The sequence below is a fragment of the Balaenoptera physalus genome (assembly GCF_965194825.1).
Source record: "Balaenoptera physalus genome assembly, chromosome: 13".
NCBI classification, from domain to species: domain Eukaryota; kingdom Metazoa; phylum Chordata; class Mammalia; order Artiodactyla; family Balaenopteridae; genus Balaenoptera; species Balaenoptera physalus.
Genome location: NC_138892.1, coordinates 15,847,491 through 15,862,101, shown reverse-complemented (window position 1 = coordinate 15,862,101; position 14,611 = coordinate 15,847,491). Strand labels below are relative to the sequence as shown.

At 43.0% G+C, this 14,611-nt stretch overlaps 1 protein-coding gene across 1 annotated transcript; it reads right to left on the bottom strand.

Annotated features, from left to right (window-relative positions):
- Positions 1 to 2,407: 2,407 nt before the first annotated feature.
- MTERF2 (mitochondrial transcription termination factor 2) lies at positions 2,408 to 14,523 on the bottom strand. The gene is given in 4 exon segments (XM_082419492.1): positions 2,408 to 3,147; positions 3,149 to 3,863; positions 9,260 to 9,381; positions 11,116 to 14,523. Coding segments are annotated over 2 exon segments (1,188 nt in total). The 5' UTR covers positions 3,836 to 3,863; positions 9,260 to 9,381; positions 11,116 to 14,523; the 3' UTR covers positions 2,408 to 2,646.
- Positions 14,524 to 14,611: the final 88 nt, after the last annotated feature.

The window sequence follows — 14,611 nt, the reverse complement described above, 5'->3', positions numbered from 1 at the left end:
TGCGTTGGGTCTTTGTTGATATGTGCGGGCTTTCTCTGGTTGCAGCGAGCGGGGGCTACTCTTCGTTGCAGTGCGCAGGTTTCATTGTGGTGGCTTCTCTGCTTGCAGAGCGTGGGCTCTAGGCACGCGGGCTTCAGTTGCGACGTATTGGCTCAGTAGTTGTGGTTTGTAGGCTCTAGAGCGCAGGCTCAGTAGTTGTGGCACACGGGCTTAGTTCCTCCGCAGCATGTGGGATCTTCCCGGACCAGGGCTGTGACCCATGTCTCCTGCATTGGCAGGCGGATTCTTAACCACTGCACCACCAGGGAAGCCCTCATCTCCTATTCTTTCAACCCACTCCAGCTGCCGTCTTACTTTTCTCATTCCACCAGAATTACTCTTTTTAAAAAAATTACTTATTTTTGGCTGCATTGGGTCTTTGTTGCTGTGCGTGGGCTTTCTCTAGTTGCGGTGAGCGGGGGCTACTCTTTTGTTGCAGTACATGGGCTTCTCATTGCGGTGGCTTCTTTTGTTGCAGAGCATGGGCTCTAGGTGCGTGGGCTCCAGTAGTTGTGGCTCATGAGCTCATGGCAGGCTCAGTAGTTGTGGCACATGGGCTTAGTTGCTCCACAGCATGTGGGATCTTCCTGGACCGGGCTCAAACCTGTGTCCCCTGCATTGGCAGGCGGATTCTTAACCAGTGCACCACCAGGGAATCCCCCAGAATCACTCTTGATAGGGCCAACCAATGATTTCCCTTTAGTCAGATCCACTAGTCACTTCTCCTTATCTTAGCTGACCTCCCCATCGTATTCAATATTATTGAAAATGCCCTCTTTTCTTGGCAGACTTACTCTGGTCAATCCTTTCTAGGCTTGGTCAGCCACTACTCCAAATCTATCCTCTTTCTGGCAGTCTCACCCAGAGCTGTACCTTTAAATACCATAGATATGCAGATGATCCCTGATTATCTGTATCTCCAGTCCTGATTTCTCACTACTCCAGACTTCACCATTTTTCTATTTGAAATCTCTGCTCTGATTCTTGTAGGCATCTCAAAATTGACATCTAACATAGAACTACCAAGGTGACCATATAATGTATAATGTATTCCAAACTGAGATACTTTTGAGGGTGAAAGCACTGCTGATAATTTCGTCAGGACAGCAAGCATAAACTAAAATCTGCCAAAGGGTTTCCCATCACATTTAGAATGAGATCCTGTTCCTTAGGTGGACCTGTGATGCTCATCTTGTGTCACTCTTCCCATCACTTAACTCTGCCCCGACTATACTGGCTGCCATGCTTTCTCTTGAACAGACATTTCTGTGTGACTTTGAGTAAGTGACTTACCCTCTCTGTGCCTGAATGTCCTCATCTGTTAGAACAATAAACAGTGGTACTCAGCTCTTAAGAGTTGTAAAGCACAACGTGCCCAGCACTTAGTAGGTGCTGCACAGAGATACCTTTCGCTTTCCTAAGGAACTGAACAGATTGGGAGAGTGAGGATTACCTGCATTTGCTGAATGAAGGAATAGAGTGAAGACGTGGCCTGCGTTTTTCATAATTTTTTCATGACTTAAGGCCATAGCGCAGATGTTTGAGTGTCAAGAGTCAATTGTTTGTGTATTTGTTACAGAGTTCAAACTCCACAGCTGAAAGTGAGCCAGTCTTTATTTGCATAATATTTATCTTGGAACAAAGTTTAGAAATAGAAACTTGAAACCTAACTAAAATCAGTACCAACCATCACACACTTTACCTTTCATATTTTACAGTCAGACCTGGATTTTCAGAAAGTTTATACAAATAAGATCATTTCAAATTTAAGGAATTTTACAGAGATGTTTTCATAAAAAATCCCTAAATTTGTAGTTGGTACTCTTTTAGCATATCAGGTAGGGGTGACTTTTCTTATGCCAACTCATAAGCAATCTTTTTTCTGTTCACAAGGTTTGAACAGAAGAGAGATCTTAGTAAATCTGGGCTCTGGCATGTGGCAGCTAGATGGCTCTCTTAAGCTTGTTTCCTCATCTGTAAAAAGGGGAAGGTAATAAATGCATATAAAAGTGTTTCATGAAATAAAAGAGTCAATTTTAAATAAACTGACCACACAAATAAGCTCTAATTATTCCTTTTGATGGGCAATACTTTGTTCTCAAAGATATTCCCTTATTCCAACCTGGAGATGAAATCAACTTTCTCCACAAAAATGTATTAGAAGTTTGCTATGTTTCACTAAACACTAAGCTACAGAATTCACATCATAGTAGAGTGATGTTTCAGAGCTGGTGGTGAGAAAGAAGGCTGGGTCTGCATCCCAAGTGAAATGTGCTATATGAGTAAAAATGTATCCATACTTTGAATGGAGTGCACTCATCAGTTTCTTAGAAATTACTCACTTATAAAATATCACACTGATAGACCATTTAATAGTTTTTTGAAATAGCTCAAGGTCAAAATTACAAACTTTATTTAAAATAAATGCAATGTATATTTTTAAGTACAGCAATTGAGTGATTTTTTACTTAGAGGTCATTTAAACACAACCCAGAAGCTAAGTAGGTTCTTAAAATTACTGGTGCCCACAATATGCCTGAATCACTTAAGTTTTTGCTACTCGGTTTTACTCGGCACTGATAGAAAGAAGCAACATCAGTCAGCAAGTTACTCTTCAACATTTAATGGTGCCACAGGATTAAATAATGGCCTTCCTTTTTTGGCCTGAATTTTACCAAAGTTAGCCTCAAACTCTTTTTTTGTTCCATTTAGATTTGCTAGATATCCATCCTTTATTCTATAGCCTAAGGAATTCAGTTTCCTTACCCTGTACTGTACTATTTGTGGCGTTAATTCAAGAACCTTTGGCGTCTTTCTTATCTGAGCTATGGAAATTCCTTCTTTCAATAATCCCTGAATTCTCTCTTCCAAAACTGGAACAGAATAATATAAAAGGGCAGGACATTTCAAAACTAATTGCTTCAGGTCATGATCAGTACATTTAAAAGCATTTTTAGAGAAGGACATACTGTTCTGTATACTTCTTGGGCAAAGCTGAAACAGAAATCCTTTGAGTTTGGAGAGAAGTTGGAGAATTTCAAAGTTTGTAAAACCCTGCTCCTGGAGAAATTCTAGTGTTTCCTTTACAGATGCAGAAGAATTTAACAAAAATAAATGGGTTTTGGCTTAATAATTTTAGTAGCCAAACTTTCATGTTGACCTCAGAGCCACCTAAATTTAGATAACTCTCTTGAAGAACCTTTATCATTTGCTTATTCTTCTCAACAGGAGTGTGAAAAATATTAGACGCAGCTGTCAAAAATCTACTAATGACCACATTTTTGAGTCCCAACTCTTGAAAGAATTGAACATTCAGCTTCTGGTTTTCCTGGTCTTTAACAGTAAAGAAAGATTCTGGAAACTGTTCTATTAACTTAACTAGCTCTTTCTCGTTCTTGCAAACTGACTGCCAGAGTTCTCTCTGGGTGTTAACAGCAGGTGGACTGCAGATAATTGCTTCTGGGTAGTGTTCCAAGATCCTGGCTACAGCAGTCTCATCGGCACCTACCTGTTGTAAGATATTTGCAATTTCTTCAACATAGGTTTCATCCTCCAGAAGTACCCATCCTTTTAATCTTTGAATTTTCCTGATGTCAACTGACAATTTATAGAGCTTTTCTACTGTCTTTTTATTTTCTCTGTTTGACTGATTATCAGTTGTATAGGTGAAGGATGCTGGAAAAGGTGTGTATTTTGGAGCTGATAGCATCTTTCTGAAAGAACAGAGCCTGCAGGGCTGGGATCTCATCAGCAACTTCCACAACATGCCTGCAATCCACTGGCTAATTCCCACCATCCTGAGACTCAGAAGGTACTCATCATACCTATATGAAAGAAAATACAGGTTTTTAACATAAAGGGTGTTGACTTTTAGAATACAAACACAAATTTGAGCTGTAAGTAGTAAGCATGGAAATAAAATGGACTTAAATTAGACAACTCATGTGGAGTATATTAAATAGAGCCTCTTAAATAATTGATGAAGTAACTAATACACTGCTTCACATCTTAAACTTTATAAATACATTGTCTGTTTGAGCTTTGCAACAACCTCGTGCAGTAGTTAGCTCCATTTTACAGACCAGTAGCAAAACCACAAGGAGTTCAAAGATTCACAAGCCTCAAATGTTATTTTGACACACATTCCCTTTCAACTCTGATACGTTTAGGTTTAGGACACATAACACTATTTACACACACCCATTTTTTTGTTTTAACATCTTACATTTTCAAGCTGATGTTTAGCTGAAGCAAATACTTTTTAAGGAGGGGTGTCAACTCTAATTTTATATTTTAGAGTAAATATTTTTTTGCTAAATAACTTATCAAAATAAGTTAGTGAATTTGTTTTCTCTAAAATGAATGAATAAATGTATGCTTTTTTATGAGAATTATGTGAAAAACTTTTTTATAAATCTAGAATTAAAATAAGTCTCAGCCAGGTAAAATGAGGAATGCCATGTGACTGCCCCAGTGAAGCCACAGAAAATCATGTTAGCTGTGGAATGGTGACCATGGCTTATTTCACTTAGCATAATGTCTTCAAGCTTCATACATTGTGTAGCATGTGTCAGGACAAATCGGTTAATTTTAATTGGTCAAAGGATTAGGGAAGTTTCCCTTTCCTTTAGGATTCCTACTGCTTTTATGCATCAGATGAGAAGATAAAAATTCATCCCTATTTCCTTCTATATTTTTGTTTGAATTTTATTTATTTTTCAGTCCCTGTTTTTTTTTTTAATTAATTAATTTATTTATTTATTTTTGGCTGTGTTGGGTCTTCGTTTTTGTGCGAGGGCTTTCTCTAGTTGCGGCAAGCGGGGGCCACTCTTCATCGCGGTGCGCAGGCCTTTCACTGTCGCGGCCTCTCTTGTTGCGGAGCACAGGCTCCAGACACGCAGGCTCGGTAGTTGTGGCTCACGGGCGTAGTTGCTCTGCGGCATGTGGGATCTTCCCAGACCAGTGCTCAAACCCGTGTCCCCTGCATTGGCAGGCAGATTCTCAACCACTGCGCCACCAGGGAAGCCCCGTTTGTTTTTTTTTTAACATCTTTATTAGAGTATAATTGCTTTACAATGGTGTGTTAGTTTCTGCTGTATAACAAAGTGAATCAGCTATACCTATACATACATCCCCATATCTCCTCCCTCTGGCATCTCCCTCCCACCCTCCCTATCCCACCCCTCTAGGTGGACAAAAAGCACCAGGCTGATCTCCCTGTGCTATGCAGTTGCTTCCCACTAGCTAGCTATTTTACATTTGGTAGTGTGTATATGTGACAGTTTTACTTCTTCCTTTCCGATTTGGATTCCTTTTACTTCTTTTTTTTCTCTGACTGCTGTGCCTAAAACTTCCAAAACTATGTTGAATAATAGTGGTAAGAGTGGGCAACCCTGTCTTGTTCCTGATATTAGTGGAAATGGTTTCAGTTTTTCACCATTGAGAATGATGTTGGCTGTGGGTTTGTCATAAATGGCCTTTATTATGTTGAGGTAAGTTCCCTATATGCGTACTTTCTGGAGGGTTTTTATCAAAAAATGGGTGTTGAATTTTGTCGAAAAGTTCTTCTGCATCTATTGAGATGATCACATGGCTTTTCTCCTTTAATTTGTTAATATGATTTATCACATTGACTGATTTGCGTATATTGAAGAATCGTTGCATTCCTGGGATAAACCTCACTTGATCATGGTGTATGATCCTTTTAATGTGCTGTTGGATTCTGTTTGCTGGTACTTTGTTGAGGACTTTTGCATCTACGTTCATCAGTGATATTGGCCTGTAGTTTTCTTTTTTTGTGACGTCTTTGTCTGCTTTTGGTATCAGGGTGATGGTGGCCTCGTAGAATGAGTTTGGGAGTGTTCCTCCCTCTGCTGTATTTTGGAAGAGCTGGAGAAGGATAGGTGTCAGCTCTTCTCTAAATGTTTGATAGAATTCGCCTGTGAAGCCATCTGGTCCCAGGCTTTTGTCTGCTGGAAGATTTTAAATCACAGTTTCAATTTCAGTGCTTGTGATAGGTCTGTTTATATTTTCTGTTTCTTCCTGGTTCAGTCTCGGAAGGCTGTGCTTTTCTAAGAATGTGTCCATTTCTTCCAGGTTGTCCATTTTATTGACATATAGTTGCTTGTAGTAATCTCTCATGATCCTTTGTATTTCTGCATTGTCAGTTGTTACTTCTCCTTTTTCATTTCTAATTCTGTTGATTTGAGTCTTCTCCCTTTTTTTCTTGATGAGTCTGGCTAATGGTTTATCAATTTTGTTTATCTTCTCAAAGAACCAGCTTTTAGTTTTACTGATCTTTGCTATTGTTTCCTTCATTTCTTTTTCATTTATTTCTGATCTGATCTTTAGGATTTCTTTCCTTCTGCTAACTTTGGGGGTTTTTTTGTTCTTCTTTCTCTAATTGCTTTAGGTGTAAGGTTAGGTTGTTTATTTGAGATGTTTCTTGTTTCTTTCTCTATTTTTGGCTGCTTTGGGTCTTCGTTGCTGCGTGCGGGCTTTTTCTAGTGTGGCAGGCGGGGGCTACTCTTCATTGTGGTGCGCGGGCTTCTCATTGCGGTGGCTTCTCTGGTCATGAAGCATGGACTCCAGGCGCGCGGGATTCAGTAGTTTTAGCTTGCGGGCTCTAGAGCACAGGCTTAGTAGTTGTGGCGCACAGGCTTAGTTGCTCCACAGCATGTGGGGTCTTCCCGAACCAGGGCTCAAACCTGTGTCCCCTGGATTGGCAGGCAGATTCTTAACCTCTGCGCCACCAGGGAAGTCCCATTTCTTGTTTCTTGAGGTAGGATTGTATTGCTATAAACTTCCCTCTTAGAACTGCTTTTGCTGTGTCCCACAGGTTTTGGGTCATTGTGTTTTCATTGTCATTTATTTCTAGGTATTTTTTGATGTCCTCTTTGATTTCTTCAGTGATCTCTTCATTATTTAGTAGTATATTATTTAGCCTCCCATGTGTTTGTATCTTTTACAGATTTTTTCCTGTAATGGATATCTAGTCTCAGCGTTGTGGTCGGAAATGATACTTAATACGATTTCAATTTTCTTAAATTTACCAATGCTTGATTTGTGACCCAAGATATCATCTATCCTGGAGAATGTTCCATGAGCACTTGAGATTTAATCCGCTGCTCCTGAGGCTGCTGGGAGAGATTTCCCTTTCTCTTCTTTGTTTGCACAGCTCCTGGGGTTCAGCTTTGGATTTGGCCCCACCTCTGCATGTAGGTCGCCTGAGGGCGTCTGTTCTTCACTCAGGACGGGGTTAAAGGAGCAGCTGATTAGGGGGCTCTGGCTCACTCAGGCTGGGGGGGAGGGAGGGGTATGGAACGTGGGGCGAGCCTGCAGCGGCAGAGGCCAGTGTGACATTGCAACAGCCTGAGGCGCGCCGTGTGTTCTCCCAGGGAAGTTGTCCCTGGATCACGGGACCCTGGCAGCGGTGGGCTGCACAGGCTCCCAGGAAGGGAGGTGTGGATAGTGACCTGTGCTTGCACACAGGCTTCTTGGTGGCTGCAGTAGCAGCCTTAGCGTCTCATGCCCGTCTCTGGGGTCGGCGCTGATAGCCACAGCTCACACCTGTCTCTGGAGCTCATTTAGGTGGTGCTCTGAATCCCCTCTCTTCACGCACCCCAAAACAATGGTCTCTTGCCTCTTAGGCAGTTCCAGACTTTTTCCCGGACTCCCTGCCAGCTAGCTGTGGCACACTAGCCCCCTTCAGGCTGTGTTCACGCAGCCAACCCCAGTCCTCTCCCTGGGATCTGAACTCCAAAGCTTGAGCCTCAGCTCCCAGACCCCACCCGGCCCGGCGGGTGAGCGGACAAGCCTCTCAGGCTGGTGAGAGTCGGCACCGATCCTCTGTGCGGGAATCTCTCCGCTTTGCCCTCTGCACCCCTATTGCTGCGCTCTCCTCTGTGGCTCCGAAGCTCCCCCTGTGCCCACCCCCCGTCTCCACCAGTGAAGGGGCTTCCTAGTGTGTGGAAACTTTTCCTCCTTCACAGCTCCCTCCCTGAGGTGCAGGTCCCGTCCCTGTTCTTTTGTCTCTGTTTTTCCTTTTTTCTTTTGCCCTACCCAGGTACGTGGGGAGTTTCTTGCCTTTTGGGAAGTCTGAGGTCTTCTGCCAGCATTCAGTAGGTGTTCTGTAGGAGTTGTTCCACATGTAGATGTAGTTTTGATGTATTTGTGGGGAGGAAAGTGATCTCCACATCTTACTCCTCTGCCATGTTGAAGGCGCCTGACCTTTGTTTGAATTTTAAAAGCTAGCTCCTTTAATTCATTTGAAATTTCTGATTGTGAGCTAAGAATGTAAATAGATTTTATCAATAGCTTAGCTATCTCTAAGCACCATGTTTGAACAACCCTTTCCTTCCCCATGATTTGTGATGCCTCCTTTGTTATACTGTATTAAATGTAGTTTCTGTTTCTAGCTAGCCTCCATCCTCACTCCCCTACTATTTTTGCAATTCCCTGAATGAGCCAGGTGGCTAATTTCCAGCCTTTGCTGCATACTTGGCTGCCTCTGCCAGAGCATCCTAAAACAATCTCTGGTCAACTCACTCTTTCACATCCCCCAACAATTATGTCAAATCTTCTCAACTCAGACCTCCAGCTTCCCCTGACACCCGTTCTCTCCTTCACTCTCAACCAATATCCTTGCCTCTAACTTGTACAAAGAAAGGAGTGCAATTCATCACACCAAACATAAACCTTCTGCTATCTCCCCTTCCCTACAATGACATCTTTCATCATCCAGGGTAATTCCTGCTCCTGTGCTGATCCCAGCCTCTCTGGCCTGAAGTGTCTAGAGCCCTTCTTTCTCATGTATTCACTCCTTCAGCTGCATCCTCCTCTCTGAGGTTCCCACCCTTCACCTCAGTGGCTCTTTCTCTCTCTGCCCCTCCAACTAAAATCCCATTTTTCTCTTCCCCTCAGGTTAATTCTTGCAGCTCCTTCTTTCTTTCCATTTCCTCTCTTCCTATTTATATAACTTCCCATAAAGACAACTTCCATGTGATTAAAGCCAATGAGTAGTTTTAGTTCCTCCCTCTTTTGACACCAGCAGTTTTCAGCACAGGTGACCACCTTCCCTGTGAAATACTCAAACCTGACTTCCAAAACCTCCCACTCCCCTGGTTCTCCTCCTTCCTTCCTACACTCCTGACTGTCCTTTAGTTGTCTCCTCTGCAGGCTCATCTTCAAGGCTTGGTTCTAGGCCCTCTCCTCTTCTTACCTTAGAGTTTCTCCCCAGAGATCCTGTCCTCATCCGGGGCTTCTTAATCCACTCGGGCTTCTTTCCAGCTTCTTCTCAAAATGTGATCTTGTCACCTCCCTGCAATAAACTTTTCGATGGCACTTTAGGATAAAGACATAAAGTAAAAAAGCCTTACCATGGCCTGCAAGGCCTCTTTGTCTTAGGCTTTGTCACCACCCAAATCTCCTGTCCCCCTCTGCCTACACCAGCTGCACCAGCTTCCTTTCTGCCCCTGGTGCTTTACCTGTTCCCATCACAGGGTCTCTGAAGACTGAGGGTTACTCCCCATGCCCACAATGCTCCTAACTCCTAGGTCTAAGTGTCACTTTCTCAGGGAAAGTTCCCTGCCCTTCATGAATAGATGAGGCTTCCTGTCCCCCTGACAGGCTCTCTTATCACCATGGACTGTTCCTATGTGCCACTTGTCACAGCTGCAGCTGTTCATGTGTGGTTTCTGTCTCACCCTCCATGAGGGCAGAGACGGTTTACTGCCATGTTCCAATGAATTGCTTCTCTACGTTTCACCTGGCTGGCACTGCTGACTCTAGGAGGCATTCCTGGGCAGGTGACTTTCATGTGTGCACTTCCACAGCACCCTGCTCTTGACCCTACTGTGGCACTTATACTCCTGTAAGTTCTTCATTCATTCAACCAGTTTTTCAACCACACTCATTCTGTGTGTCAGGCATTATGCTAGACACTAGCTTTTCTGCTAAAATGTTTCTTCATACCTTTGAATCACAGACCCACCAGAGAACACGGTGTGAGCCACACTCCCTCTCTTTCCCAAAAAAGGACCCATACTCACATTTTGCAAAAGACTTTAGCAGGATTCATGAGCACCCTTTAGTCTAACTATGAACAACCTGCACCAGATTGCAAGCACCTGGAAAGCAGGGTCTGCGTGCTCTTCTACTTTATCCCCTGTACCCAGCAAAGAACTTGGTCCACAGAAACAAAATCAGTATCTGTCAACTGAAACTCGATGACAAACCAAGTTCACTACAACTTAATGTAGTGGGTACAGCTGTGGGCTGCCTGGGCTTATTAATTCCTGGTCATTAGTTGTGCTGTGACTTGAGGAAGTCACTTCACCTCTCTGTGCCTCAGTTTAAGCACCAGGAAAATGGCATCACTAGGTGATTACATCCTGGGTAATTGTGAAGGTTAAATTAATTAATACCGTAAATCACAAAGCATTCAGAAACTCATTAAACCATCACAGCAACCCATTTTAAAGATGAGTTAACAGATGCACGTAAAGTAGCCCAAGGTTGGTCAGCTAATAAAGGGCAGACCTTGGATTCAAACCCAACAGCTTAGCTGAGTCCTGCTCTTAGCCCCAAGCTCTGCACATAGCAATGATCCAGGTAAATGTTTTCTAAATCACAACGTGGTTTATTTTCTGATACTTCATGTTTCTTAAGCGTTTTTGAGGAGTGAAACCCATTTCTGTAATATGCACAGTTTTCATAACACGGTCCCCTCGACGAACACCAGTAATTCAGTTAACTTCTACTTTTATAACATGTACGACCTGCTGACAGTTTCAAATTAACCCCAGTGTTTGTAAGAAAGGAAAAACGAGAGCCCAAGGCAGAGGATATTGGGGAGCGATCGAAAGCCGCACATCCATCATGTGGGGCCTGCGCTTATCCAGAGAAACTTCCGACCGGCGGCGCCCCAGCGTCCACCCAGCGCCCGAGCCAGCCAGGCGGAGCTGAGCAGCTGGCGGGAAGTCTGGCTTCAGGGTGGGCAGCTCCGGACTCCAGCCTCTCGGCCGCTGTGCGGCCGGGGACGATCACCCCCAGGGGCGCAGGACCGGGGCGACTCACCTGTTGGCGTCCACTCTGCACAAGGCGCGAGTTCCGGGTCTCTGGCTCCGTCTTCCTTCCCTCCCCAGGCCGAGGCTCCCCGCGGCCTGGCGTCCTCCCGAGGCCTGGGAACAGGGCCCAGGGTCCCAAGCCGCCCACCAATTCCCCTCAGCAGCTCCGGCCCGCGGAACCCACAGACACGCCCTAGAGCCCCCAACGCAGCCAATCAGGGCGCGGGGCGCAGGCTACGTGACCCTCCTGACGCAGCGCGGCGGGGCGGGGCCCGGCGGAGCGGAGGGGAGCTGCGGAGTTGGGCCAGCGTGCGGGTCAGCTGTGCGGTGAACAGCCCCTCTGGCCGGCAACTGTTGCCTCCGGCATGTTCTCACCCTTTCCCTCCCAGTATTTTAGAGAACTTGGAGCTTCAGTCCTTTTGTCCCTTGGGGAGTGTCACTAGCCTGGGAGAAAAAAAGGGTAGAAATAACTCAAACCGCTATATCTTTACGCTGTAGCCATTCAGAATTCCCAAAATTAGTCGACAGGTAAAGAACTAAGTTACAAAAGAAACGTAGTTTAAAAAATCCCGAAACTTCTCTAGTACATATCTAGCTTTCCTTCCCCCTCTACCCGCCCCCCCCCCCCAAATCCAGCAGTCAGCTACAGTGTCTGATGCGTCTTTAACAGCCTCCCTCCTGCCTCTTTCACCCAAATACTCACCTTTCCTGATAAACTGCTAGGTGCTTTACATTCTAATTATTACCTGTGATGCCAACCTCATAGACTAACAAATTTCTCCTTAAAGCCAGGCTCAATGTCTGTCCCATTTATTCTCATATTTATCCATACACATATTTATGGCATGCCTGTTAAGTGTCAAGCATGTGAAGCTGCAATGACAAAACAGCGTTGCACAAGACAAGGGGGAATAAAGTACATTCCCTATCCTGATGAGGTTTACATTCTAGTGGAGGACAAAGACATTAACAACCAATGACATGATTAATCGCAACTAGAGTTAAATGTTTCCAAGGACAGGGTGCCCTGACTGGCCTAGCTGTCCTATGCTGGGTGTGGAGTTGGGGGTCAGGAAAGCTGTGATTTTCCCAGCCTATAGGCCCCTCACTTTGCGTATTTCATAGTATACTGTGCACAGTTCTAACACAGCCTTAACATGCAGCACTGTAATTCTTCAAGATGGCCCTCTCTCCTTGTGGAGTGAACTCCTTGTGGATACTGATGAATTAATTTTCCTATGAACAGTGCTTGGCATATGGTAGGGACTCAGGAAATGCTAACCAAATCTTTGAGTCTAGACTTATTACCCAGTTTATGCTCAATGGCTTTGTTTAGAGGGACTGACAAGTTGCACTTTAATTCCACAGAGTAGCAGCAAGAATCCTGGCTCCTTGTCTCTAGGTCAACTTTGATCTCCAGGATATTCTAGAATTAACTGGGTGGCTAATGTATGTGAGGTAGGGGAGTGTTTGTCCAGTAACCCTTCTCCCTCTGAGTTACCCGTATACAAAAGCCCCATTATTCATGGCTTTACCGCACTCTTCTTCCTGAAATACAAGGATCTGGGGTCCAGACTAACCAAAGTGTGTCACCTGCATCTAGGAAAAGGGAATTAAAGTAGGACACAGAAAAGAGAAGGACGTTAAGGAATGTAAACTAGGGCCGTTAAGGAATGTAAACTAGGGCCTTAGAACTGCATGCTGCAGTCACTGGTCAGGAGGGAGGGAGCAGAGATGTGCATTAAGGTGCTAGCAGCTTGTATCAGGGTTCCACATAACTGTATGAGGAATGACAATCATATAACCCTGTGCATTGTAATCACACTTGAAATTGACCAACTTAGCTATGCCAGTTGTCTTAAATAAATGCTACCCAAAGTTTTTTCCATCCTAAATGTTTAGAGTTCATTTCTAGAACCATACAATCAGAAAAACACTTGGATGGAGAAACAGGGGTTCAAAGAACCTAGTATTAGGCATATTACCTACAAGAAAATTACAAACATGTGTTTGAAATTGTGGGAAGATCCTGAAGTTTCTAGTACGTAAGAAATGGTTAAAAGTAATATTGCTATCAGTCTTTTATATCCCAAATTTACTGTTTTAAGTGAATGTGAAAAACTTAAAAACGTAGTTCCCTCAATTCAGTTTTTCCAAGTTGCTAAGCACAGTTTTTGGTAATAAGAGTTCAAGAAGTATCTGCCGAATGAACAAAATGTCTTAAAATCCCTCAACCACCTGCTGTAGGGTTTTTAGAACACTAACCCTTCCAGTTAGGGGGACAGCACTGTATTCAAACATAGTGCATTTGCTCAGCTGGAGCACATTGATTGATACCTCTCTTTCCCTTTTGGTGATTTTTTTGTTTTAGTCACAATTTAGACCAAACTGAAAAAAGCGTTCCCCACCCCACCCCCCCAAACATATTAAAATCCTTCTACATTTAAAAGTAAAATATCAGTGCCTATGTTGAAATAGTGTTCTTTTACTAAAATACTGATTTATTCATATTAAAACTGCATCTTTTATTCCCCAAATGGTGATGGTAAATTCCAAGTCAATGAATTTCTCAATTCTGTATAGTACAATCAGGTCCAAAGAGCAGGAAGTAAAGTACAGGTGTGAAAAACAAAATATTACTCCTTATTAAGTGATGAAAGAAGATAAGGCAGTTTTTTCTTTCTCAGTAATGAATTTATTGATCAGTATTAATTAATTATCCAGGATACTTTCTAAAATGTGTCTCATCTAAAAATAAAAATGATTGTTTCTGTATTTCTGACTCAAATTTATCTTGAGTTACCTTTAAATACAATTACCACACCGAACATCTTATCACTAATAAAGATGGGAAAACAAAAGCCAATGGTTATAATTCCAAATGGTAAGAACTGGCCTACTGGAGAACAGGAAAGGGATAATAATAATGATAACAATAATGGCAGCTAACCAGAGCTGCAGCAGGCAGTTATGTAGACTATGCACTGCACATTTCAGAGAGCTACACAGAACGGCAATCCTGTAGCTAATATTTACTGAGCATCCTACCACATGCCAGGTGCTGTTATGAGCATTTCATATGTACTATGAAGCAGATACTACTCTCATCCTCACTTTTTATAGAAGAGAAAAAAGAAGGCACAAAAGGTTAATAATTGCCCAAGATCTCAAAGCTAATGAGTGACAGAGCCAGGCATTTGACTCCAGGGCCCACACTCTTAACTGCTACCCCATACTGACTAACTCAGAGTTATAAGCCCAATTACTTGAAAAAAATTTATTTGGTTTTAAATCTTTCTTACAGATAACTTTATTTTTAAAAGTACAAAGTATTTGGAAGATAGTATTCTTACTTGGAATAATTTTGAAAAGTATTTTACTAAATATATATTAGCTGTTTCTTCATTCAGAATGGTGACATGTAGTTTACAGAATCTGTTTCTAATTTGTGATCACATCTCACATACCAGTGCTCTCCCCCTTACCTAAAACAAACAAAAAATTTT